General features: G+C 39.0%; 1 protein-coding gene across 1 annotated transcript in view; it reads left to right on the plus strand.

Moving 5' to 3' along the window:
- CPN1 (carboxypeptidase N subunit 1) overlaps positions 1 to 19,326 on the plus strand; it is a 51,187-nt gene extending 31,861 nt beyond the window's left edge. The window contains exons 5-9 of the mRNA XM_036737041.1: positions 5,891 to 6,002; positions 8,688 to 8,827; positions 9,817 to 9,916; positions 16,926 to 17,044; positions 19,007 to 19,326. Coding sequence (XP_036592936.1) covers positions 5,891 to 6,002; positions 8,688 to 8,827; positions 9,817 to 9,916; positions 16,926 to 17,044; positions 19,007 to 19,147 — 612 coding nt within the window. The 3' untranslated portion in view covers positions 19,148 to 19,326. The remainder of the gene's footprint in view (positions 1 to 5,890; positions 6,003 to 8,687; positions 8,828 to 9,816; positions 9,917 to 16,925; positions 17,045 to 19,006) is intronic.
- Positions 19,327 to 25,527: the final 6,201 nt, after the last annotated feature.

Here is a 25,527-nt window from a genome sequence, read left to right on the forward strand (position 1 = left end):
CATGCATGGTACCTCAGAGTTGTTTTAATTTGCATTTTTGTAGTCAATAGCAATTTAGAGCATTTTATATGAGTATAGATAGCTTTAATTTCTTCATCTGAAAACTGCCTATTTGACCAGGAAGTTTTGACCTTTGACCATTTATCAATTGAGGAATGAGCAAGTCATTCTCAGTAATGTACATGTACCAGGCATCTTTCTACTGTTCTTTGAGACATAATCTGATTATAATATTTCACCAATGAAACATAAGATTTGACATGGTGACTGCTTTGAGAAGTAGTGGATTCCCCCTCAATGGAGTACTAGAATAAAGGCCAGAAGGCCATTTGTCAAGTTATATTAGAGTGGAAATTCCTTCCAGGTACAAGTTTGAAGACATTGATAATACCTTCAGGTTGGGTGGATTATTTCTCTTCAGTCCCTAAAATAGTTATGGCATGTTTGTGGAAGATCTCAGTGTCTCAAAAATAGAAGATATAAAATGATAAGATATTTTAAAAAATATCTCAGAATTTCCTCATTCAGTGATCAAAATGGCCCCCTGTGAAAAGTTATCAATTCATTCTGATGATGATGCTTCCTTTGCCTTGAGAGCCTATAGCATGCTCTTTTGAATATTTTCATTTGCATCAAATTTTTGTCCTTGGACAGTAGTTTTGGTTTTAAGTAGACACAACTCAAGGTCACTGAGCCATGGATAATCTTGTTTATGGGGTGAGTATAGTGATGTGACAGGTTCTGTACTGTGGTCGATGAATTGACCCTGATGGCAGATTTCAGTCCCCTTCTCTCCCCGCCCTCAGGTCAGGAGTGAATTGAAGTTATTTTGAATAATGGCTGTATCACTGGGTCTAGCCTCCTAAGGACATCGTCACTTGAAAGTAATATTCTCACTTAGATGTGAGAGCAACCAATAAGTTTTTTTCATGGTTTCATTACTTTATATTTGTATCCCTTGTCTTTTTCTCTCTCTCTCCACAAGGGTAGAAACTGTGTTGTTGGGTGTTTTTTAGTCTTCCTTTTTTATTCCATAAGTATTTACCATGTAAATTAGAGGCTATGGCCAAAACTGAAAAACAATTATCTGGAATAATGGAAGGCAGGAGAAAACCCTACACTTTTAATCTTTGTGAAAAAAATTGTCCAAAATTATCTAGGTTCCCAGACAGGGAGAGATGTGTGGGTTTCAGTCAGTCAGTAAGCTTCTATGAAGTGCCTACAATGTCCCAAGCATTGTGCTAAGGTCTGAGAATACAAATATCAAAAGAGAAAGAGAGTTCCTGCCCTCAAGGAGCTTATAATCTAATGGGGAAAAGACAGCACAGAAAAAGGAAGCTGAGAGAGAGGAGAAGAGGAAAGTACCTGACTGATGGAGATATCCAGAGAAACATAGCTAGATATGAAATGAAGAGATGACTGGTTTGAATCTCCTACTTAGGAGGAGGTTTGAGGAAGAGCCTCCTACCCTCCAATCAGAAGGAAGGGCTCCAGGGGCAGAGTTTACTGATGAGGTATGAGTTCCAGAGGTGGTCTTACAGGATGAGGAGGTTTATGGGGCATGATGAAATCCAGAGTAGTAGAAATGTGAGAATGCAGGTGTATAGGTATGTGTGATGAATGCATAATAGATATTTATATGTAACTATGGTGGTAATATTGTAATGTACTGTACTAAGCCAACGTAATATTCTAAAGACAGAATTGTAATGAGTAATTTTTGTGCCTGCAGCAAATTCATTGGAAGATATGGACAGGGGTAGCATAGAGAATGGTTTGATCACAGGTGCAGTTATGCCAAGAGAGTGACTTGTCCCCCAGAGAAGAAAATGGGTGTCAGTTGTCTTGTGCTAGCTACATCTCCATCCAAGTAGGGAGTTAGGAAACCAGGACTGTAGTCCAGCTTCTGCCACCAATTTGGACAAGTGACTTAACCTTTGCAGGCTTCCATTCTTTCCTTCATAAAATGAGGAGGCCCTTTCTAGATCTGGAATTCCATGTTTCTAAGCTTAAGAAATGTCAAATCAGAATTATTTAGTACTTGTTCCAAGATAGTTTATGCAGAGCAAAAGCCTTTTTTTTCAAAATTTATTTATTTATTTTTAGTTTTCAACATTCACTTTTATAAGATTTTGAGTTCCAAATTTTTTCTCCCTCCCCCCTCCCCTAGATGACATGCAATCTGAAACACGTACAATCATATTAAAAGTATTTCCACATTAGTTGTGAATGTTGTGAAAGAAGAATCAGAACAAAAGGGAAAAAACCACCAGAAAGAAAAAAAAAGAGAAAACATTATGCTTTGATCTGCATTCAGACTCCATAGTTCTTTTCTGGATGTGGACAGCATATTCCATCATGAGTTTTTTGGAATTGTTTTAGAGCACTGTATTGCTGAGAAGAGCTAAATCTATCAAAGTTGGTCATCGCATAATGTTGTTCGTACGAAAGCCTTTTCTGATATAATACTTTTCTTCCCTGTCCTAGGAAGAGCAACAAATCCCCAGGAGGCACAGGACTGTTTGGTTTGCCATTAGCCACAAGATGAGTTTATATAAGTTAGTTTAGCTCAGAGTAAGGAGGTTTGTTGTGGTCCCTGTATCTGGAAGGTCTCACACTGAAAAGTGTAGGATCAGCAATTTGGCCGGAAGGCTGCTTCAGCAGGAAGAAGGAAGCTTATCTCTGGGCAGATGAGAGCCATTCATTCAGGCTCACCCCTAGATAAAATCTTCTAGCTGTTAAAATGCTTGGATTTGCTGAAGTCAATCAAATTTCTTTAATGGGGGAGGCTCTTCCTCAACTAATAAGTCTTTAGTATCTATATCCAAGACGGCACTCTCCAGCCCAATTTGGCTTCTTCTAGGCTGTGTTCCTCAGGGGAATAGTTGAGTCATCTTCCAGGTCAGGAATGGACCTGTGCTTATAAGTGTCAAGCCTCTCTCATTTTTTTTTTCTGATCCACTGACCCACCCTCTCCTTTGCTTGGGTGGGACTTCAGGCCACTATGATTCTGATACTTTGGGGCCACAATTCCCAATAAGCCAATTACAAGTTGTTTTTTTTTTATTAAGCCCCTACTATGTGCAGAGGGGGCATCTATGTGGTAAAGTGGACAGAGTACCAGGCTTGGAGTCAGGAAGAACTTAGTTCAAATCTAACCTAGACACTAGCTGTGCACAGACTTTGGGCAAGTTACTTAATCTGTTTGACTCAGTTCTTCATCTATAAAATGGGGACACACTGGAGAATGAAACAACAAACCACTCCAGCTTCTTTGCCAAGAAAACCCTCTCCAATCCATTTTTACGTCCCTGTCATTGTAATGTTTCTTGCATGTAGAACTGGTTACATTGTTCCTCTACTCAAAAACCTTTAGTGACTCCTTATCGCTTCCTGAGCAAACTTAAATCTCCTCTGCCTGGCATTCAAGGCTTCTACACCATGAAAAGCACAAATGAAAAAAATCAAAGATAAACAGAAGATACTAAGTGAAGGTTGGTACTGCAGGTAGAAATGGTGGAGTCAGAAGGAAGGACAGATGTAGGCAGAGGGGTCATGAGCTTTGATGAGGACATGTGGAGTTTTAGATTGGAGTGGGACATCTATGTGGACATGTTTTGAAGACAGTTAAAGACGCAGGTCTGGAGCTACAAAGAACATGTGGGTATAGAAATCAAGATTGAAGTTGTGAAAATGAGTGACATTGCTGAAGGGAGAGATGTGGAGAGAGTGGAGAGCCAAAGATAATTCCTTAGGCAATACCTTTATCAAAAGGTTGGGAAGAAAGTTAGGATTTGGTGAAGATGACAGAGGAAAACCACGAGACAGTGAAACTAAGGTTAAGAGTATGAGTGGGTGTCAAAGGCTTCAGAAAGCAATAGGAGAATTTGACTTGTCTTTTTATCCAAGGTGCTTAGCACAAAGCAGGTTCTTAATAAATACATAAATACTTGTGGGTTGAGGGTGGGGAGAGGAGATCCTGTAGTACAGTAGAAAATACTCAATTTGGTGTCAGAAGATCAGGTATCATTTGTAGTTCTGCCATTATCTAGCTGTATGGCCTTGGGCAAGTGCTTTAACCACTCTGTCCCAGTTTCCTCTTCTATAAAATCAAAGGGTTGAACTAAACGATCTTGAGGGTTCTTTAACCTCTAAACACTATGCTCCTGTAGATTGCAAGGGGTGGGGGAGAGAGTGGGTAGTAAGGAAGCAGAAGCATAGGTATAGACAAATTTTTCAAGAAGTTTTGCAATGAAGGGGAAAGGAGCTGGGCTGATAGGACCAGGAAGACCTGAGTATTTTGATAGGCATATGGGAAACCTATGAGTTCATATTCAACATGAAGAGAGTTCATTCAACAATCTTATGTACATTTATTAAATTCTAGTATTTATAGGGTATGTTTCTACTAAATCATAGCACCTAGCACAGTAATGATACGTAAATCACAGGCACCCAATAAGTGTTAATTGAGTTGATGAAGTACAAGACCATTAGTAACACCTTACGTCCACCCTCTGAGCACACAACCATGCATTTCAAACTTACAAAGAGGTTAGGGAGTTAACAAGGTTTATTGAGGGGATGATTAAATCTCCAAAAATCCCCTGGAATGTCTCTGTATTAGGAAGAACAGAGAAAAACAACAGGCACATTCCTTCTCCTTCTCTCCCTCCTTCGTCCTAGTAGTAACCTTAATCTTTCTGGATAAACTATTCTTTTCACTTTTGGTGGACTGTAACCTCTATCTCTTAAGACACCCCCACTGGGAACCATTTTCTTCCTTTGTGTGTCCCCTGGAGATTATACTTTGTTCACCTCTCCTTCCCTCCCTCTCTTTCCTTCTCTCTCTCTCTCTCTCTCTCTCTCTCTCTCTCTCTCTCTCTCTCTCTTTCTCTCTCTTTAAAAAAAAAAGGTTTAGTATTAGACTCAGTCACTGAGGCCCTGGCAAGCTACAAGGCTGATGTTAGAAAAATGGAAATGGGTCTATGAAAATTGATCAAAGGGTCAAAGAATTTCTTGACCAAAAAATGAAGGCGGGTCACCTTGTTATCTGCGTGCACATTTCAATTATTGTTATTATTTTTATGTTGTTGCTTTAAACGGTCTGCTATTTGTTTTGCCCATGTATGTCAGTGCTATCTACAATGCCGCATAAATACTACGATGTCGCCCAAATCGACCATCAAGGTACATAAAATAACATCATAGAAACAGGATGGAATGGAGATAGGAACGTTCTTGGAGGCAGGAAGGCTTCGGTTCAGATTCCACCTGATAGTTATTAGCTGTGTGTCCCTCAGAACTTAACTTTTCTGAAGCTCCGTTTTCTCAACTGTAAAATAGACTTAATAATTCCTGTAGTGCCTACACAAGGTTATGTTATTGTGAAGCTCAAATGAGATGTCTGTTTAAAGCACTTTGAGAACATGAATGTGCTGTATGTTAAAACACAGTATCCCAAAAAGTTATTGTTATGCTGTTTAAAAGCCTACTTTCAGGGTCTGCCTACATATGAGTAGTAATATCTATTGAAAACATGAATATGATAATCTCCTAAGTTCATTGTCAAAGTAAGTAAAGACTGATAGAACTGAAAGGGGCATTAGAGTCAGCTAGTCTAATTTTAGTCCTTTTAACAGAGGAGTAAACTGAAGCCCAGAGAAGAGATTTACTTTAGTTTACAAAGTGGGGTTAATGGCAGAGCCAATACTAGAACCCAGGGCTCTTTATTTCTCCACCCACGATGTTCCCACTATCTTGTTTTAACCCTGCTGATTAACATAGCTAATTGAGTGACTTTTGGCTTCACCCCCAATTCTAGGTGTGAACATTCCCACATAAATTTGGTATATTCTGGGTCATGTTTCCTACCGTGCTTTCCCCTCAGCTGGCCAAAGGCTATTCCTACGCACATGGATGGATGCACCTGGGCTGGAACTGTGGCGATTACTTTCCTGATGGCATCACCAATGGGGCTTCCTGGTATTCTGTCAGCAAGGGTAAGGGGGTTTCAAGGAAGAGCTGGAAGCGGAAACAGCGACTTCATTATCCTGACAAACAGGCAGCCTTATTCACAGTGAGGGAAGGCAAAAGAATGCAACAGATGCTAAGCCTAGAGACTTGGAAAGAAAGTCTTGGGGGTGGTGGGATGGGTGAGGGAGTCACTTGTTAGACATTTGTCAGCACACCACTGCTTGATCTCCACTTTTGATAAGAACTGAGCCAATGGCTAGGATAACCTTTGTGGAAAGGGGTGAAGGAAGAAGATGGGGACTTTAAGGACACACACTACATTTAGCTGTCTTCTTGAGACTAATAGCATGTTTCTATGCAATGGACTTTCTCAGGGCTTTCTAGGCTTTAAAAAAATTGAATTGGATTTTTAGAAATGTAAATGATTATGTTATTACTAAAAGACTTTGAAGAAGAAAGTTTTAAGTGAGGACTTATTAATGCCTAAAGATACCATCATAAAATAAGAATAATCAAATGCTAATTTCATACTATTTGAAACAATTTTAATGTTTTAAATGTCTTTTAAGAAAAGCGTTATATGTAGTGCAAAATAGACCACAGTTAGGGACCCTGTATCATAGAATTCTTCAAGCTCCTCCTAAATAGATTATTTAGAAACTTTTTAGGAACAATTAATACTTGGCAGAATCAAAATTAAGGAAGAGTGACAGAGACTTTTCTCCAGGATGCTAAGATTTACAGAGGTGCATCCTGAGTGAATTTCTCCAAGAGCATCCCACCCTTATCCCAGGAATAAAAATGTCTAGTTATGGCCCTGGCCTGGTACTCAGGAAGTCTAGAACATCTCATTTAGGATTTAAGAGGTGCTGAATACCTATTAACTGAAATAGAGTATTACAGGATAAGAGATTTAGGACCTGAAGGGACTTTAGAGGTCACTGAATTCACCCCCTTCATTTTACAGATAGGAAACTGAGTCCCAGGGACCTTATGTGAGTCACACAGGGTCAGATAGCTACTAAGTGTCTGAGGCAGATTTGAACCCTGGAGCTGTCCTGACCTCAAGTCCAACATGATCCATACCTTATCACACCATAGTGGAAATGACAGGCAAAATCAATCTTGTTATTTTTTAAAATCCAGTAGACATAATCTCCCCTCTATGAGTACATCTTCTTGAGAAGATAAACTAAAAGAGTGTTGCATGTCACTCATTTGGGGTGGTGCTATTGTCTCCCTAATTTCTAATAAGAGATAGAGCTGTGATTTCTAGCAGTGTAGATTACTGCCTTTACCCTACAATGCATCTATGACTTAAATTCTTGGGGAGTTGCTTGAGACATGTAGACATTAAGTGACTCATCCATGGTCCCCCAGCTAGAAAGTGTCAGAAGTGGGATAGTAACTCATTGGGCCATTGATAAAGAGCTTGAAAAGACCTCAAAGGTCGTTTAATCCAACTCCTGCATTTTATATACCAGAAAATTGAGGCCCAGGTTGCCCTAACTACTGCCCAGTCCCTATCTACTGTGTCAGGTCACTTCCACAGACTCATAAAATTAAACTGAGAATATATCAAAATAAGTTGTTGCTTTTAAGATGTGTATTTTTTGCCTTCTTGATAGTAGGCCTATGTCTCTCCCTAGTTTTGAAAATTTTTATTTTAGAATTTTATCCAAGGAAAGATAGTATGATATAGTAGGGCACCAAAATAATGAACAAGAGAACCAGATTGCAGTCTGAGTTCTGCTAAACTCCATTTTGTTACTTTCTTTTCTTGTGACTCAGGTCCCTGATCTTTAAAATGAAGGGGTTAGACAAGATTGTATCTAAAGTATTTTCTAGTTCTAAGATTCGATGAACAAAAATGTGTTTTTTGTAGAAAGAAATCATTCTATCTATCATGATTCCCAATAATATTTAGAAATCACTTTATTTAGCGTGATTCCCAATAATATGCACCTCTGTGGCCATGCTATAGGTTCTCTTTACTGAAACTAATTCATCAGAAGTCATCTCTGAAAGCCAATTTGCTGCGGTTGGTTTTCCCTATTCCTTAGGGAATTTGCTTGGATGTTCCATCCCAAAGTTAATCTGTTCCACTGAAAATGGGATACATATGATCACCTTAGTTCCAACCAGGTGTTTACTAGAGCCAGATCTTCCTTCCTGGCTGCCAATTGTTAAATTTTCAGTGTGAGCATTTATACCTCAGAAATTGGCAAATGCTATAAATCACAACTTAGTTTATTGAGTTGTTGATTGTCAAGACTTAAGAAAGTGGTGGAGAAAATAGAAATAATGCAGATTAAATTTAAAAACGTGTCATGAGCACTTCCCCTCCAGCCACCCTCCACCCTCACTCCAGCCGGGAAAACCAGTATGTTCCTGGTTCTAAGTCACTAGCATTAAGGAGGTTTGGGAAATGACGACAAAAACTAAATTTTAAGTCGGTGAAATGGAGAAGAAATATTAGGCATTTCATGATGGTGGGAGTTGCTTTAAAAGGATAGAGGGGGAAACATTGGAAATTTGAGGAGGGAAAGACTATTTTGTGAGGAAGAAAGAATTTAGGGGTCAAGAGAGAGAAGAGAAAGTATTAGGGCATGAAAGAGTTTCAGTTGAGGAGGGGGTAAGATAAGGTGTTCAGGTGTACAAATCTGCTCAGAGAAATGGGCATCAGCTCTTACCCCACCTTTCTTTCACAGGAATGCAAGACTTCAATTACCTCCATACCAACTGCTTTGATATCACTCTGGAATTGAGTTGTAATAAGTTTCCACGCCAGGAGGAGCTGCAAAGGGAGTGGCTTGGCAACCGGGAGGCACTGATTAGTTTCCTGGAAGAGGTAAAAAGTAAAAGTATTCTTGGGGAGTCCCAATTTTTAATTTCCATATTCATACCACAAAAAGGAGAGATTTCTTAGTTGTAAATGAGTTTTTTGGAGCCCCAAAACACTGCTCTAATTTCTCTAATACCGTGTCTCTCCCTCTGCAGATTTCTTACATAGTATATAAGATGTTTCCAATGTGATGTCCTTAGCCCTTAATTCTTCCCCCTACTCCTTCCCAAGTGCCCCATTGATATTAATTAATTTATTCACCATACTTCTGTCTACTGTGTCTACAACAAAATTTTCCTCCCAGTTTTATGACTTTGGAGGTGCTTCTCTCTTTTATTCATACATATTTATCCCCATCCCCACTACCAAATCCCATATCTGATAATCAAGTCCTAATAATAATTCCTTTGTAAAACTGATTTGATCTACCCTTTCTTCTTCATTCTCATAGCTCCAGCCCATATTCTTTTCTCCAGTCTCCTTATTTATAATCCTACACACAGCAAGCAACAAGGCATCATTTTCTTTCTTAGAAATCCTTTCAATATCATTCTTTCTTTTCTTCCTCATCACCTCCAAAATATTTTAAGTACCTAATTGCATGTGATGTTTCTAAGTACTGCAGGGAGATTTGGATGGCCTTGGAAGCAGATAGAGAGCCGAAATATCAGAAGAAAGGGGCATAAGGAAACTTGTTTGCCTTGGAATTTCAGGACTAGAATACAATGATTTTAGCTTTCTATACCAAATAGAAATAAGGCTATTGCCATTTGGCACCTTTGGTTGATAGAAGGAATAAATGCGCTCTGTTTTATTCCTTCTATCAACCAAAGGTGCCAAATGGTAATAATATTTTAAGTACCTAATTGCATGTGATGTTTCTAAGTACTTTATGGAAGAGCTCTCTCTCATTACTTTTCTTAACTTCCTAGTTAGACCCCCAGTAGGTATCTCTTAATGGGCATCAGCTCTTACCCCACCATGACTTCTGGCAGGTTCACCATGGCATCAAGGGAATGATATTGGATGAGAATAATAATGGCATCACAGGAGCAGTAATTTCTATTAATGGGATTGCTCATGATGTCACTTCAGGTAAGTATCCACTGTTTATGGCTCTAATCTTGTCAGCACTCTTCCTACCCCCATCATGAGTACAAGTCAGCCAGGCTGACAGTGAGTTGAAAAGGTGAATCAGGTAATTATAATTTTTCTTTAAAAACAAAGAAACTACACACACATTGCTGCTAAGGTAAGTGAGTCCTGCCTGGAGAGGCAGTTATTGGAAATGTAGCAATTCCATGCTATGGGAATTTAGAGCTCTTCTATACAATAATGTTTTAATTTATGTTACAGTTACTTTTCTATATGGTCAATTTCACCTACTAGATTTTATGGTCCTCAAGGACGAGGAAAACATAAAGTGATATATCCTCTCACCAAAGGTGTTTGACACCATCGTGGAGGAATCTATTGATTCAGAATACCAATCAATAGATTCTCTATAGATGATGAGGTCCTTCAGATGTTCCAATTGCATCAATATGGGCAATGAATGAATGAATGAAAAAGCATTTATTAAGCACCTACTAATTGTGCTAGGCACTGGAAATACAAATACATAAGATATTCCCTGCCTTCAAGAAGCTTTTATTCAAATAAGGGAATATGACACCTAAGAAATGGTGGACGTGGAAAGAACTTTTAGTCTGCAAAGTCACAGGGATTGTCAGTAAAGTCATCAGGCGGTTGGATTCAGTAATGATGATAGTATTCTTAGTTACTCTTCTCAGAGAAAGAACAAGTGTGCGGCAGGGAGAGGATGGGAAAGGTGCCAGATTGGGGGCAGGGCAGATGGTAAGATGCCTAAGTAGTCCCTGGTTCTATGGCAGGTGCCTGAATGGTATGCGAAGTGTGCTTTGGGCCCGGCTAGGTATTATTATTATGATTATTATTAATTATGATTATTATTATCACCTAATAGCTAGCATTTGCATACTGCTTTAATATTTGCAAAGAACTTTACAAATGTTTATCAGTTCAGTCCTCAAAACAGTCCTGTGAGGCTGGTGTTATTTTTAATCTTCATTTTATAGACGAGGAAACTGAGGCTCCCAGAAGTCAAGTGACTTGCCCATGGTCACGCAGTTATTAAATGCTGTAGGCCAAATTTGAATTCAGGTCTTCCTGACTCCAAATCCAGTGCTTGATCTACTCTGCTACCTAGTTGCCTTAGAGTATTCATTCATTCAACCACAAGTCAGGGCAGCTCAGTGCCAGGACAAGTCTCAAAGATGAAAGGGCCAACTCCCCAAAGGAGTAAAGACATGGTCTTTGGAGGTGTGGTCTGGAGGGTTGTTATTCCAGGCAATGAGAAGATAGACAAGGGCATGGCAAGATGCTTAGATAGACCCTGGTTTCTGGTGGATGGCTAGATGATAAGTGAACATTGCAGAGTTTCCTAAATGAGCTCCATCTTCACTCAAGAGTCCACTAAAGCTAGCCAGATAGGATTAAAAGCAAAGGGATAATGAATGTCTATACCATGGTAAATGAATGTCCAGCCCACTGGATGTGTAACCTATAGAGCTGAGACATCAGTACATATATATTGCTTGGATACTACAGGTGGACGATGAGTTTAGCCCAGAATTAAAGAGAAACAAATATCATTCTACTTCTGGTGCTTTGTGGATATAAAGCATGAAACAGCATTGTTTCTGGCCGATGGAGAGGCCCTAGGTGGGCACAGTAACATATTACTAAAGAAGAATTATGCACAAGATGTGGAGTAAGGGTTATCAGACCAGACCTTAATGACTAGAAAAGGGAGTGGGTCAGGAAGAGTAAGGAATAACCACTGAAAAACTTACATGCTCAATGAATAGCCATGTAATGTCAAGAGATACAGAGGAAGATATCATCATATTGGTTGTTCTCATGACAGGGAACTATGGGAAGATGTGGACACATAGACAAGACTGAACACAATCTTCATAGTCTCACCCAGGTTAATGAGATCATAGCTCCATTAAAGTAACCTAGCATCATGCTTTGCACATAGTAGGTGTTTAGTAAAATGTTAAATTAGTCTGAATGTTGATTATAGGAAATAAGCAACTTTTCTATCATCAGGTGTTCAGAATCCTATGAACAAAAAATTCTTTATTAACAATAATTTCTGGATTGTAAGTATTGGAACCTTAAATATTAAGAAGAATTTTTGCACCTGAGGTAAATAATACAAACCATGGCCACAATAGTCAGTATAGAGCATACCCTTAATTGGGAGATGGAGTGGGAAAGAAGAACAGGGTGGGGAGGAGCTCATCCCAGTTAACCACCTGACAACTTCCCATTTTAACTAATTATTGCTGCTAATTAGGTTCTAAATTCAGTTGTTTCTATATGGTTGAAGGACTAAAAGTACTAATTTGGCACCCTCTAATTCAGTACCCAGGTTAAAGTTGCAGTCACCTTCCTCTAATTATGATGTATTAGGGAGGCAAGAAGATTAGTTAAATGAGTCTGTTCATGCCTCAGAGTGAAATATTTGGTCAGCAAGACAGACAATTAAAGATAGCATAGAGAAAAGCATAATTAGAGGAGGCAGCTTGGCATAGTGAAAAGAAGGCTAGATTTGGAATCAGAAGGGGTGAGTTCAGATTTCAGCTCTGAAACTTACAACTTGAGTGAACTCCCCTTAAAGGAAGCTATTATCTACAAAATGAAAAGTTGGACTAGATCGGAGGTCCTTAACCTTTTTATGTCATGGATCCCTTTGCCGCAATATGGTAAAGCCTGTGACCCTTTCTCAGATTAGTTTTTTTTTAAATTTAGCATAAAATAAAATACACATTATTATAAGGAAATCAATTAAAATACAGTTATCAAAATATTCAAACAAACAAACAAATTCAAGAACCCAGATTAAAATCCCCTGAGCTAGATAATCCCTGACATCTCTTCTAGCACTTTTTTTTAACATTTACACATTTACATTTTTTTACATTATTTACAAAGTCTTTCTAATGGCATAGAGTGACCTATACACCTGCTTCAAGGTGGAGTGCAGAGTAATGCTGTGATACATAGACAGGACTACATTGTTTTGTAGGTAAGAAGCAAAAAAAGGAAAAAATAAATCATTCAGAGGGCATTTCATACTAACCAAGAAAAAAATAAAATGTAGGAAAAAGAAAGTTGAGAAGGGAAAGGGTCTTGGTCATCCCAAAAGAAAACTATATTTCACAAAGTTGGGGGGAAGGGTCAAATGCTAGGAAAACATAAATTTAATAATATCTAACTGTATGAATAACAAAGCAGAGCCAGACATACAGCAAGCACTCAATAAATGCTTGTTGACTTGATAATAAAACAAGACAGTTGATGTTTTTCAAACAAAATAAAAAAAATTATAGAAAAAAGCAGAAAAATTAAATAATAGTAATAGTATTTATACAACATTAAAGTTTGCAGAGCATTTTACAAATATTATCTCATTTGATCCTTACAACCACCCCATAAGAGAGATGCTATCACTGTCTCCATTTTACAAATGAAGAAATAAGACTGACAAGTTAAGTGATCTGTGAAGGGTCATACAGATAGATAATCAATGAGTTAGGATTTGAACAGATTTGAACTCAGGTCTTCCTGATTCCAAGTCTAATTGTAATAATTATAATATTAAATTAATGTAAAGGGATTGAATGTCCCTATTTTTATAGGGTTATATTTGGAATGTATTTTTTTAAAAATAGAACCCAATAATATATCATCCATGAGAAACACATGTAATGCAAAATGACAAGTATGTTTCAGTTGAAGAGCCAGTGTGGTTGCTAGCTTGAGAAAATCTGATGAAGCAATGATGACGTCGGATTGAGTTTAGTGCAAAACTAAAAGGATCAAAAGAAAAAAATAAGGAAATTAAAACATGCTAAAATGTTTAACCAGTAATGAAATTATATCAACTTAAAATGTAAATGCACTAAATAACATTCCTATTATACCAATGTACCTGTGACTACACTGATGTGTCAATACTTTTCCCCAGTGATACAGATTTCAATCTTTGCAAGCTTGTTCAAGCTACAAATTTTATCCATATCCTACCATAAGGACCTTCCTCAGGTTCCCCAGCTTTCTTCAAGACTCAATTCAAGTCACAACTCTTCCAGGGAGTCTTTCCTAGTTCCCCTGTTGCTAATGCCTGCTAAGATTACCTTCTACCTTCTCTCTATTTCTCCCTCTCTCTCCTAGTACTGTGCCAGCTCATAGGTCTTCGGACAAAGACTGCATATTAAAAATATCATTCATTTATTCAACGTGGTTTATGAAGCACCAATTGTGTGCTAGAAGGGAACAGTGAGGTAGTATAGTAGATAGAGTGCCAGGCCTGGAGTCAGGAAGACTCATCTTCCTGAATCAAAATCTGGCCTGGGATACTTACTGTGTGAACTTGGGCAAGTCACTTAACCTCTATTTGCCTTAACCCACTGGAGAAGGAAATGGCAAATTATTTTGCCAAGAAAACTTCATGGACAGCGTGGGTCCATGGGGTCATGAAGAGTTAGGCGTGACTGAACAGCAACAATATCAACAATGTGCTAGACCCCCAAGATACAAAAATAATAGAAAAAAAAACATTACTTGCTTTTAAGAAGCTTACATTCTATAGGAGGAAACACGTGCACAGAGAAGTAAATACAAAATACACATAAGTAAATATAAAATTATTTGTTGGGGAAAGGACACTAGAAACTGGAGGATTCAGAATAGACTGAGCTCAAATATTGCTCACCACATGAGGCTTGTCCCGATCCCTCCTATTGCTAGGTTTAACAAACTGACAATGTCCTTTGACCCCATGATCCTACTATTAAAACAAGACTCTTAGGATGTAATTTAAAGTGGCAAAAAGAATTATATGTACCATAATAGTCCCAGTTCTTAGCATAGTGTTGACATATGCTAGATGTTTAATAAATCTTTATTGATTAATCAATTCACAGCTGTTTCATTTATAATAAATAAATGATTTATTTGTAATAGTGAAAAAAAAATCATATCAAATCCTGTGTACGTGAGCTTCTTGAGAGCAGTGACTGTCTTCTTTCTCTCTTTGGGCCTCTGGGACTTAGTACAAAGCTTTGTTCATTCAATCATTCCTGTTGAAAATGACCAGTATGTGGAATGCAGAGTAAAAATGGTTGAACTAGAAATTAGCAAACATATTGAATACAGCTATATGCACAGTAACAAAAAAACTATATATATATATATATGTATATACATATATATGGATATATATGGATATTTACACATAGACATACAGATAAGAGCTCCAAAGTAATAGAATAAAGACATTATTAGTTTGTTAAAGTATATATATGTGTATATATATACAACTAATATAAATCTGATTACATGGTTATTATTTTTATAACTGGTACAGGGAACTCTCATATAGGCTGCTCCTTCTACCAATACAGATTATTGTTGTTCTCAGATATTTCAGTTGTATTTGACTCTTCATGACCCCATTTGAGGTTTTCTTGGCAGAGATACTGGAGTCGTTTGCCATTTCCTTCTCCAACTCATTTTGCAGATGAAGAAATTAACTCTGTTGGTTAAGTGACATGCCCAGGGTCATATGGCCAGTGAGTGTCTGAAGTTAGATTTGGTCAGGTCCTCCTTACTCTAAGCCTGGTGCTTTTTCCACCTGAGCTACCTAGCTGCCCTCCAATGCAGTTTAACAACTGCTCAACAATTTATAATTTTAGAGATAATCTAGAGCCAGGCTAACCCCAGCCTAATGCAGGAATTCCTTCTAAAGAATTCCTAACAAGCAATCTTTTGCTTCTGCTTGAATATTTTTGCTTTTGCTTTTATTTATTTATTATTTTATTTTTCCCCAATTACATGAAAGACAATTTTTAATATTCATTTTTAAAAATTTGAGTTCCACAATCTCTCCTTCCCTGCTTGCCTCATTGAGAAGGCAAGCAATTAAATATAGGTTATACATTCATAGTCATGTAAAACATATTTCCATGTTAGTCATGCTGTAAAAGAAAACATAAACTAAAAAAAAACCTCCAAAAACCCCAAGAAAAATAATCTGCTTGGATATTTTGTCAGTCATTCAGTCCACAAGAATTTATGAAGTGCCTACTATGTGCCAGGCACTGTGCTAAGCCCTGGGGCTAAAAAGAAAAGCAAAGGATAGCCCTTGCTTTCAAGGAGCTGCCAATCTAATGGGAGATACAACATTCGGACACCTATGTACAAACAAGATATAGAGAAGATAGATTGAAGATAAATAACAGAGGAAAGGTGTTTGGGGGGGGCCAGGAAAGGCTTATTGTCAATGTGTGATTTTAGCTAGAATCTAAAGGATGTCAGAGAGGGAAGGAGGGAGATAAAGATGGAGAGAATTCCGGGCATGAGGGGACAGCCAGTGAAAATGCCTTGAGTCAGGAGATGAGGGTCTTGTGAGAGGGATAAGGAAGAAGACAGGTGTCACTGGATCCAGAGTATTTGCGGGTAAGTAAGCTAGAAGGAGACTGGAAAGGCAGGAAGGGGCCAGGTTATGAAGGGTTCTGAATGACAAACGGAGGATTTCATATTTGATCCTGAAGGAAATCAGGAGGAACTAGAATCAGTGCTTCTCTTAAAAAGAATTGCCCAAAGGAATAGCAAGTTGTACATAATAGTTTCATATGCAGTCATCTTTTTTAAACTATACTGTTACGGAAATGCTTGTTTTATTCCATTAATTAAAAATAAACAAAAATTAAAAGGGAGAGAAAGATGCCCAGACTGGAACCTCTTGTTTTAGATGTTGTTTGATCAATTAGAGTATAGTGGAATTATCTCCATGATTGGTGCCTTCTTTTAATGTCCCTAACTTGCAGTAATATAGTGATAGCTAGTCACCCTGCTACAGGATGTGCATCTTGTAGTTAACTAAGACCTTCAGGTTGGGGTTTTTTTTGGTTGTTTGTTTTTTGCTTTTTTTTTTTACATTTGGGTCATCAGGTCACAGAATAAGCAGGTTTCTGGTTTACGAGCTGAATCTTCCCCTTATGGTTTTTAGGTAAGCAGGGTGACTACTTCCGGCTGCTACTACCAGGTACTTACGTTGTCACTGTCACAGCACCTGGGTATGGATCAGAGATAACGACTGTGACAGTTGGACCTGCAGAACCAAAGCAGGTGAGTTGGATCAATGTTTTGCAGCATGTTTCTTGTCGATGTAGGAAGCTTTAGTGCTTATAGTTCTAGTTCAGTTCATGGCTCTAATTTTTGCCAACCTCTTTTTTTCCTCTTTCTACCTTACTTTCTTCATATCCTATTTTTCTTCTGTACCTCCTCCAAATTATCCCTCCCCTGCTTCCTTTCCCCTTTCTGACTATGGAAGGGAACACAAGTCCAAATCTAAGTGGCACCTTTCTCTAAGTTCATCTTGGCTTTGATATGAACTACATATCTTTGGGCAAATCACCACCTTTCACTGCAAGGAGGGATAAAATTACCACTGCCTATTTTATAGAGGTGTTATAAAGAAAGCATTTTATAAACTAAAGTGCTACATATAACCTAAATCAGATTGCTTGCCGTCTTGAGGAGGGAAGAAGAAAAATTTGAAACTTGAAGTCTTAAAAGAATGAATGTTGAAAACTACTTTAAAAAATAAAATACTCTTTACCCCCATCCCATCTTAAAAATCAAATAAAGTGCTATAGAAATGTCAGGTGTTACTTTTGTGTCATCCTATGGCCTCCAAAGATCCCTCCCAGCCCTAAACCTATGATATCTATGGTCGTTACAATTACTATCACCTGGATGCCAGTCTTACTGACTTCATCAAAGAAATCCACCAGGTGGCTCCACTAGTGCTGCTTTCCTGGCACTGTGTGTCCCTGGGTCAAGCCTGGTGTCTGCACAACCGAAGTCGCATTTGGCACTGAGCCCAGACGAATGCTCTAAACGACTTTTATTTTTTTATCTAGTGAGTAAGAATTAGAGCAGATACAGCCAGTCAAGGTTCAGTTCCAGCCACAGAATCATAGAAACAGAACTGAAAGAGACTTGAGAAGTCATATAGTCCAATACCCCAACACTACCCCCCTTCCATTATACAGATGAGGAAACTGGGGATGCAGCCCCATTTGTCCCACCTGCTCTGCAAACCACTCATCAAGTCTACAATCTCCATTCCAAAGTCTTCTTAGCTTACGGTTTGAAGTTCCTGCCTTATCCCACTCCCAGATAGGCTTTCTCCCCAGACTCCACCCACCTTAGATTAGATTTTACCGTCCCTTAGCTCTGGGTAAAGGTTAAGGGATTTTGTACTAAGGTGTTTGACTTCAGGACAATACTGAGCTCTTAATGTTTTTTAATTAGTGAAGTAGCTAAGTGGGACTAGAACTTTGGCCTGGTCATCTTCTTCCTTCCTTCCTTCCTTCCTTCCTTCCTTCCTTCCTTCCTTCCTTCCTTCCTTCCTTCTTTCCTTCCTTCTTTCCTTCCCTCTTTCCTTCCTTCTTTCCTTTTTCCTTCCTTCCTTCCTTCCTCTCTTCCTTCTCTTTCCTTTTCTCTTTTCTTATAAATTTGATTCTTTGTTTCTTATAAAATTCCCAGAGTAATCCTCCACAATGTATAGTTCCTGAAAACAAGTAAATAAAATACTGAGAAATTAATCCTAAGAAGAAAATTTGATACCAGTTTCCTCATCTATAAAATGTGGGGGTTGGACAAAATTAATAGGTGGGTAGATATATAAATGGGTAAATACATAAAGCTCTGGAGGACAGGACAGAAGCACCTCTGGAGGAGATGTGTCCAGAGCTACTTCACTGATCTTTTTGAAATGCAGTAGAGTACACTTAGGGAATGTCTGAGCCTCCTTTTCCTCTTCTCTCGTCTGCTGGGATGGTTATCGATTTTCTTCACACCTAGATGGCAGCATAAAATGTTCACTTAGCCCTGGAGCCAGCTCTCCCTTTGAGCTAACGGTTCCTCTCATTCTCCTGCCCCAAGACCTGACACCCTGACGTGGGAGTGTGTGGGAGGTGGGGTGAAGAATATAACACTCCCTTAAGATTTCAGGGCCACTGGGTACAATGTTGATGTAGAGTCTTTCCTGGCTGATACACCACTATTATCTTTCTCTTCCAGGTTAACTTTCAGCTCAGGATAGACACCACTAAAGAATCCATTGAGCAAAAAGCTCCTGTCAAAGCTCCTAGTGGCAAAACCCTCCTAAAGAAGATGGCATCTCGAGAGGCTGGCAAAGAGACACGGAGAGCCAGGCCCTGATCACGAAGCAGCGCTCAGCTCACTCCTGCCTTAAAACCAGAGTTACCCGGACCAGGATGAGAAAAGCGGCCAAGAGGCACACTTGATGAGAGCCTATTATGCCTGATACTAAATAAGATGAAGCTATCTATTTTGTTACCTGTGAGGTATTTAAATACAAAACCGATTCAGAAAAATAATGGGGTGTTCTCAGTTTGTCATTTCTAAAATTGTTACTAATGTATTTTCATGCCGCCATCTTGGCTCTGCCCCCTAAAATTGTTACTAATGTGATTAAGACCTATTTATTTCTCATGGTGTCATAAGGATCTATCAGATGGTTCAGATTCTTCAGAGCTTAGATCTTTTTTCTTTCTAGGATATCCCCAGAAATGAATTAAGTTCTACAAAGGGTTACAAAACAAAGGATATGTCAAACAGTCCTGGCATTTTAGTTATAGTGTAACTAAAATCAGCAAACCGGTTTTATATCCCTTACAGGAAGACTAACATTCTATGCCATCAACAACAATGCTTCCACAGAAGAACTCCCAGAGGTAGGAAATTCAATATTCGCAGAGAACTAGTTTCACATTTGATTCAATTCAACCAGCATTTATTAAGCACCTGCTATTTGCGAAGTACTGTCCTGGGATCTGGAGCTACAAAAGCAAAGATTGAAAAACAGTTCCTGCCCTTCAAGGAGCTTCTAGTCCAACTTGAAGTTTGGATTCAGTCAAAGGGCCACACATGAGGACCTAGAGGGCCACATGTGGCCTCAAGGCCGCAGGTTCCCCATCCCTGTCTAGTCTGTCAATTTCAGACTGTCCCCTTGTATCAGTGCCTTTATAGTCCAAACTTCCAGGAACTGATCAAATGCAAAAAGAGGGCTGATTTCATGTCAGCCCATTCCAGAGTGATCAGTTTCTGAGGAACTTATGCATGCTGACCAGACTCAACAGAAGGCTGACATAAATCAGAGTGCCAGTTTATCTTGTAGCTTTATAAGCTCTATGCATCTTTCTCCAACGCACGCACCCTCATGAGTCATATCCCCCAGAACAAGGTTAATATCCCTTCTTTAAGGGATACCTTCTAAGGGTACCCCTGAGAGGGTCAGAGTATCTTTTAATGCTATCAGTTATAAGCCCCCAACATCAGTCACTAGTGATTATCATCCCACCATCCTTAGTCCTAGGCCCTCTTCTCCTTCCATACTATCTCACTTGGTAATCTCATCAGCTGCTGTGGATTCACAATATCTCTGTTTGATGATTCTCAAATCTACCTCTCCAGCCCTAACCCCTCTGCTGACCTCCAGTCTGGCATCTCCAACTGCCTATTGGATATCTCAAACTGGATGTTTCATACACATCTCAAACAGAACATGTCCCAGACTGAACTTCCTAAATTGACCTTCCTAAAGCACAAGTGTGACCATGTTCAGTGCCCTATAAATACACTCAAAGCCTAGAGGCTCCCTATCACCTCCATGACCAAATAGAAAATCATATTTGGCATTCAAAGCCTGCCCCCCCTTTCCAGTCTAACTTTACCTTACTATCATAATCCCCCTCCTCCCACACCTCACCACATACGTAGACACTGACAGACACTCTGATCCAGTGATTCTAGCTTCCTTGCTTGCTGTTCTTCTGACAAGAAATTTCAACTCCCATTTTCATCAGCTGTCCCCCATACCTAAAATGCTCTCCCTCTTCACCCCCACCTCCTGGCTTCCCTGGCTTCCTTCAAGGCCCAGTTAAAATCTCACCTTCTACAGGAAGTCTTTCCCTATCTTCCTTAATTCTAGTGCCTTCCCTCTGTTTCTTATTTCCTTTTTCCTGTATATAAATTGTAAACTGTTGTTTGCATGTTGTCTCCCCCATTAGACCGAACACCTTGAAAATAGAGCATCGGCATCCTATTGCCCTTCTTGGTACCTCCAGCACTTAGCACAGGGCCTGCCTTATAGGAGGCACTTAGTATGGACACTCACTAATGAAGCTCATAAAGTCTTATCTGCAGTATTCTACCGAAAAGCCAGAAGAACAGAAAAAACAGAGAGAAGAAGCAACAGGGCCATGTGTTCACAGGCCCAGTGACAACAGCCCCAGACAAAGCCCTTAGACTTTTCTATCCACCAAGGGTTTACAACAGTCCTTGCTTCCTCATTCCAACACAGCCAGGCAGTAAAGAGAAAGAGATGCATTTTGGCCAATTAATGGATCTCGTGCATCTCATTTCCAACTCAGCAGCCAATCAAAAGCCGGACTCTTCCTCACTAGAACAAACCGGAACCAGTTATAGAATGTCTGTATGCTCCAAAGTCCATATGGAGATTGTATTTGGATAAGTATACTATACATGCTTATAAAGGCTGACCTCACCTGACATCCTGGTTCAATTAATTGACAATGTAAAGAATTCCTAGCACGACAACTGACATTTTTCTGGGAAGCATTGTAGGAGAGTATAAAGAGAGCTGGATTTGGCATCAGGGGGCATATATCACTTAGGACCCATGTGACCTTGAACAAGTTCCTTGACCTTGACTTCTAATCCTCAGTTTTCTCTTCTGTAAAATGAGGAGATTGAGGGGACTAGATAACAGTTAAGGTCCCTTTGAACTCTTAAATCTATGACCCTCCACAAAAGGTAACCTGATGTGTAAGTCTGCCATGGAGACAAAATTACAAAAATCATCTAATTTCTTAGTGAACAAAGATTTTCTTTTTGCTTTCTTCTTTTTTTATTTATTTATTTTATTTTTAGTTTGCGACACTCGGTTCTACATAATTTTGAGTTCCAGATTTTCTTCCCTCCCTCCCCAAGATGGCATGGAATCCCATATAACTTCCACGTATAACTTCGCATTGAATTAATTTACACACTAATCAAGTTGTGGAGAAGAATTATGGCCAATGGAATGAATCATGAGAAATAAGAAATAGAACCAAAAAAAAACCCCCAAAAACAAAAGAGAAGAAAAAGGGGAGGGGTGGGAAATAGTAAGCACAAAGTGTGCCTCAATCTGCATTCATACTACATAAGTGAACAAAGATTTAACAAAAGGAGTCAGGTGCTCTTTACCAAGCCATGACCCTTTTTTATGATTCTCTTGCATTACTTTCATTTCATCTCCCAATTTTTCCTCTTATCTCTCTTATTTGATTTTTGAAATCTTTTTTGATCTCTTCCAGGAATTCCTTTTGGGCCTGATACCAATTTACCTTTTTCTTTGAGGCTTTGCATGTAGCCATTTTGACATTATTGTCCTTTTCTAAGTTTGTGTTTTCCCTATCACCATAGTGACTTTCTATGATCAGGTTCTTTTTTTTGTTGTTTGTTCATTTTTCCAATCTATTTCTTTTCTTTTAACTTTATGTTAAACTTTATGTTAAAGTTGGTCTCTGCTCCTGGCTTTTTCTTGCTGCTGTTTACAGAACTAACTCTGGGAACCTGTAAGTTTTCAGTTCTTCCAAGGTGGCATGATCTAAGGAGAGGTTTACTGCTCTCTTGGTATGTGCTTTGCTCTGTGAGTGGCTACAAGTACTCTTTTTCTCCCCTGGAACTGTGACCAAGGTCCCTGTTCCCCTGTGGCTGCAAGCTCCTCCTCACCATGCCCTGTGACCAGGGCCTGCAACCTGAATCCTCAAATGGGAAATGCAACAGAATCCTGCACCCAGTGCCAGCAACATGTCTTCTGTAATCTTCCGATCAGTTGTTCAGCCCCCTTACCATCTGTGGGCTGAGGGCCACTGCTAATTCAGTCATCTCCAAGGCCGACACTGGCTTGCCAGGGTGTGGCCTGCTGCTGACTTACCTGGGCTTGCACTGGCCTGTGCTCCACTCTCACCCCAGTGAGACAGACCTTTCCTGTCCACCTTCTAAGTTGTCTTGGCCTAGAAAACGGTTTTATTCCATCACTCCAGAATTCATTTTCAGACATTAAATTTGTTTAGAGGAGAATTTGGGAGAGTTTAGGCAAGTTCCTGCCCTTACTCCACCATTTTGGGCTCTGCCTCCAATATATCTCGGGGGTTCTCAAGTCATATTCTGATCAAGCTAAGTATCTGATGGATTGCCCTCTACTCTGAAGAATCTATCTTTGTCAACAGAGCTAATATCAGTCACCAGAATTGAAATGCCTTCTCTACTTGTCAGTGTTGGACAATTCCTGGCCATTCTACTTCCTTTTTCAGTATTCCTTATGTAACAGGGGAAAGATGAACAATTTCATCAGCAGAGAATTCCTTGTATTGGAACTTACTCCACAAACAGCAGATCCTAACATTTAGGTCACGCCTCACAAGATAAGTCCTACGGAGTGAGTTACCTCTGGCACCAAGAGGTTATTTGACTTGTCCAAGGTCACACAGCTACTAAGAGTCTCCTGTCTCCAAGTTCAATACTCTACTTCCCCACACTGACTCTATACAATAATCCTTACCAGCTACCAATGGTTTGGTAGGACCATAGATTAAGAGCTGGAATTGAGCTTAAAGATTGCCTAATCCAAACCTCCTATTTTATAGATGAGAAAATAAGGCCTGGGGAGGTTATCTAAGTCACTTCAAGGTCACTTAGGAACTTAAGCTGCATGGCTAGGATTCAGATCTTCTGACTCCAGATAATGTATTTTTTTCATAAATAGATAGATATAGATACATGTGTGTATGTATATTAAAATATATATGCATATATTTACATATATGTATAATTCCCACTATCCTTCCCTATTTGAGCAAATAAAAGAATAATAAAACCCTTAGGTGCATAGTACAACAATTCTTCATATTGGCCATGTCTAAAAATGTATATTTTTGCCTGCATTTTAAGTTAATCATCTTTCTAGAGGTATAATTGGTATAATTCATCTTCATTCATTTAGACCTATGGCTTACTGTTTTCATCAGAATTCTAAAGTGTTTCAAAGTTATTTTCCTCTATAATGTTATTGTACTAATTGTTCTCCCAGTGTTCTTCTCACTTCCCTCTACATTAGCTTGTTGGGGTCTTCTCAGTTTCCTCTGAAACTGCCTATGTCATCATTTGTTACAGCACAATAATAAATGCATTCTTTCCGCAGTACCACATTGCTTCCTGTGTCACTGCAGCCTTCATAACAGATGTTACAATTGCCGTGATAACAATTTGTCATTCATGAGTTAAGAATTAAGTCACATGTTCCTCTTTAGAGAGACACCCTAGGCCAATTTAGGAACTAACCTCCAGATTTATCAGCAACATATTTACAAAAGGTGGGGAGGGGAGAAGATACTTCAGAGAGTTAACATTGTCTGACCTTGTCCCCAATTTCTGGGATGGTACCCTATTTGGGATCTATAGCACTTACTGGCTATACTTATTACCCCCCTTTTTAAAATAATATTTCATGTTTCCTAATTACATGTAAAAATAATTATTAACATTGATTTTTAAAATTTTGTGTCCCAAATTCTCTCCTTCCCTCCCTAAGGTGGTAAGCAGTTTGATATAGGTTATATGTGTATAATCAAGCAAAACATTTCTATATTGGTCATGTTGTGAAAGAAGACACAGACCAAAAAAAAGGAAAAAAACAAAGTGAAAAATAGTATGCTTTGATCTGCATTCAGACTCCATCAATTCTTCTTCTGGATGTGGATAGCATTTGTCATCATGAGTCTTTTGGAGCTGTCTTGGATTGTTGAGAATAGCTAAGTCACTCATAGTTGATTGTTATACAATATTGATGTTACTATGTACAATGTTCCTGGTTCTGCTCACTTCACTTTGCATCAGTTCATGTAAGTCTTCCCAGGTTTTTCTGAAAGCATCCTTCTCGTCATTTCTTATAGCACAATAGTATTCCATTATAATCATATACCACAACTTGTTCAGCCATTCCCCAATTGATGCGCATCCCTTCAATTTCCAATTCTTTCACTGGCTACACTTACTATCACAGCAACTCATTTATAAATTCCCATCCTCACCCTAGTCCTAGCATGGTATAGCAGACAGAGAGCTGGCCTCTATGCCAGAAAGACCTGGGTTCAAGCCCAGCGTCTCATATATTGGCTGTGTGACTATGCGCAAGTAACATAACATAACCCCTCAGTGCTCTAGATAGCTCTCTGCTTTTTTAAGTTTTTATGTTTAAGAGAAACTAATTCACACAAACTACTTAGCAAATCTTAAAGCACTACATAAATAGTGGTTATAATTATTGCTGGTAAGGGGAGTTTATTCACTACCTCCACAGTAGTAAAATCATAGTTCCAGCCCCCCTTCTAGTACTTGGTCACTTTAACCAGTTTCATAGTATATCAGGCTATTGCTATTTATAAGAAGTCTCTCCAGTCATCGCCTCCACTAAAGTCTCCTTATTTATACCTTGGAGGTGAGCTTGGGTT

Source organism: Trichosurus vulpecula, chromosome 8 (assembly GCF_011100635.1).
Source record: "Trichosurus vulpecula isolate mTriVul1 chromosome 8, mTriVul1.pri, whole genome shotgun sequence".
NCBI classification, from domain to species: Eukaryota; Metazoa; Chordata; class Mammalia; order Diprotodontia; family Phalangeridae; genus Trichosurus; species Trichosurus vulpecula.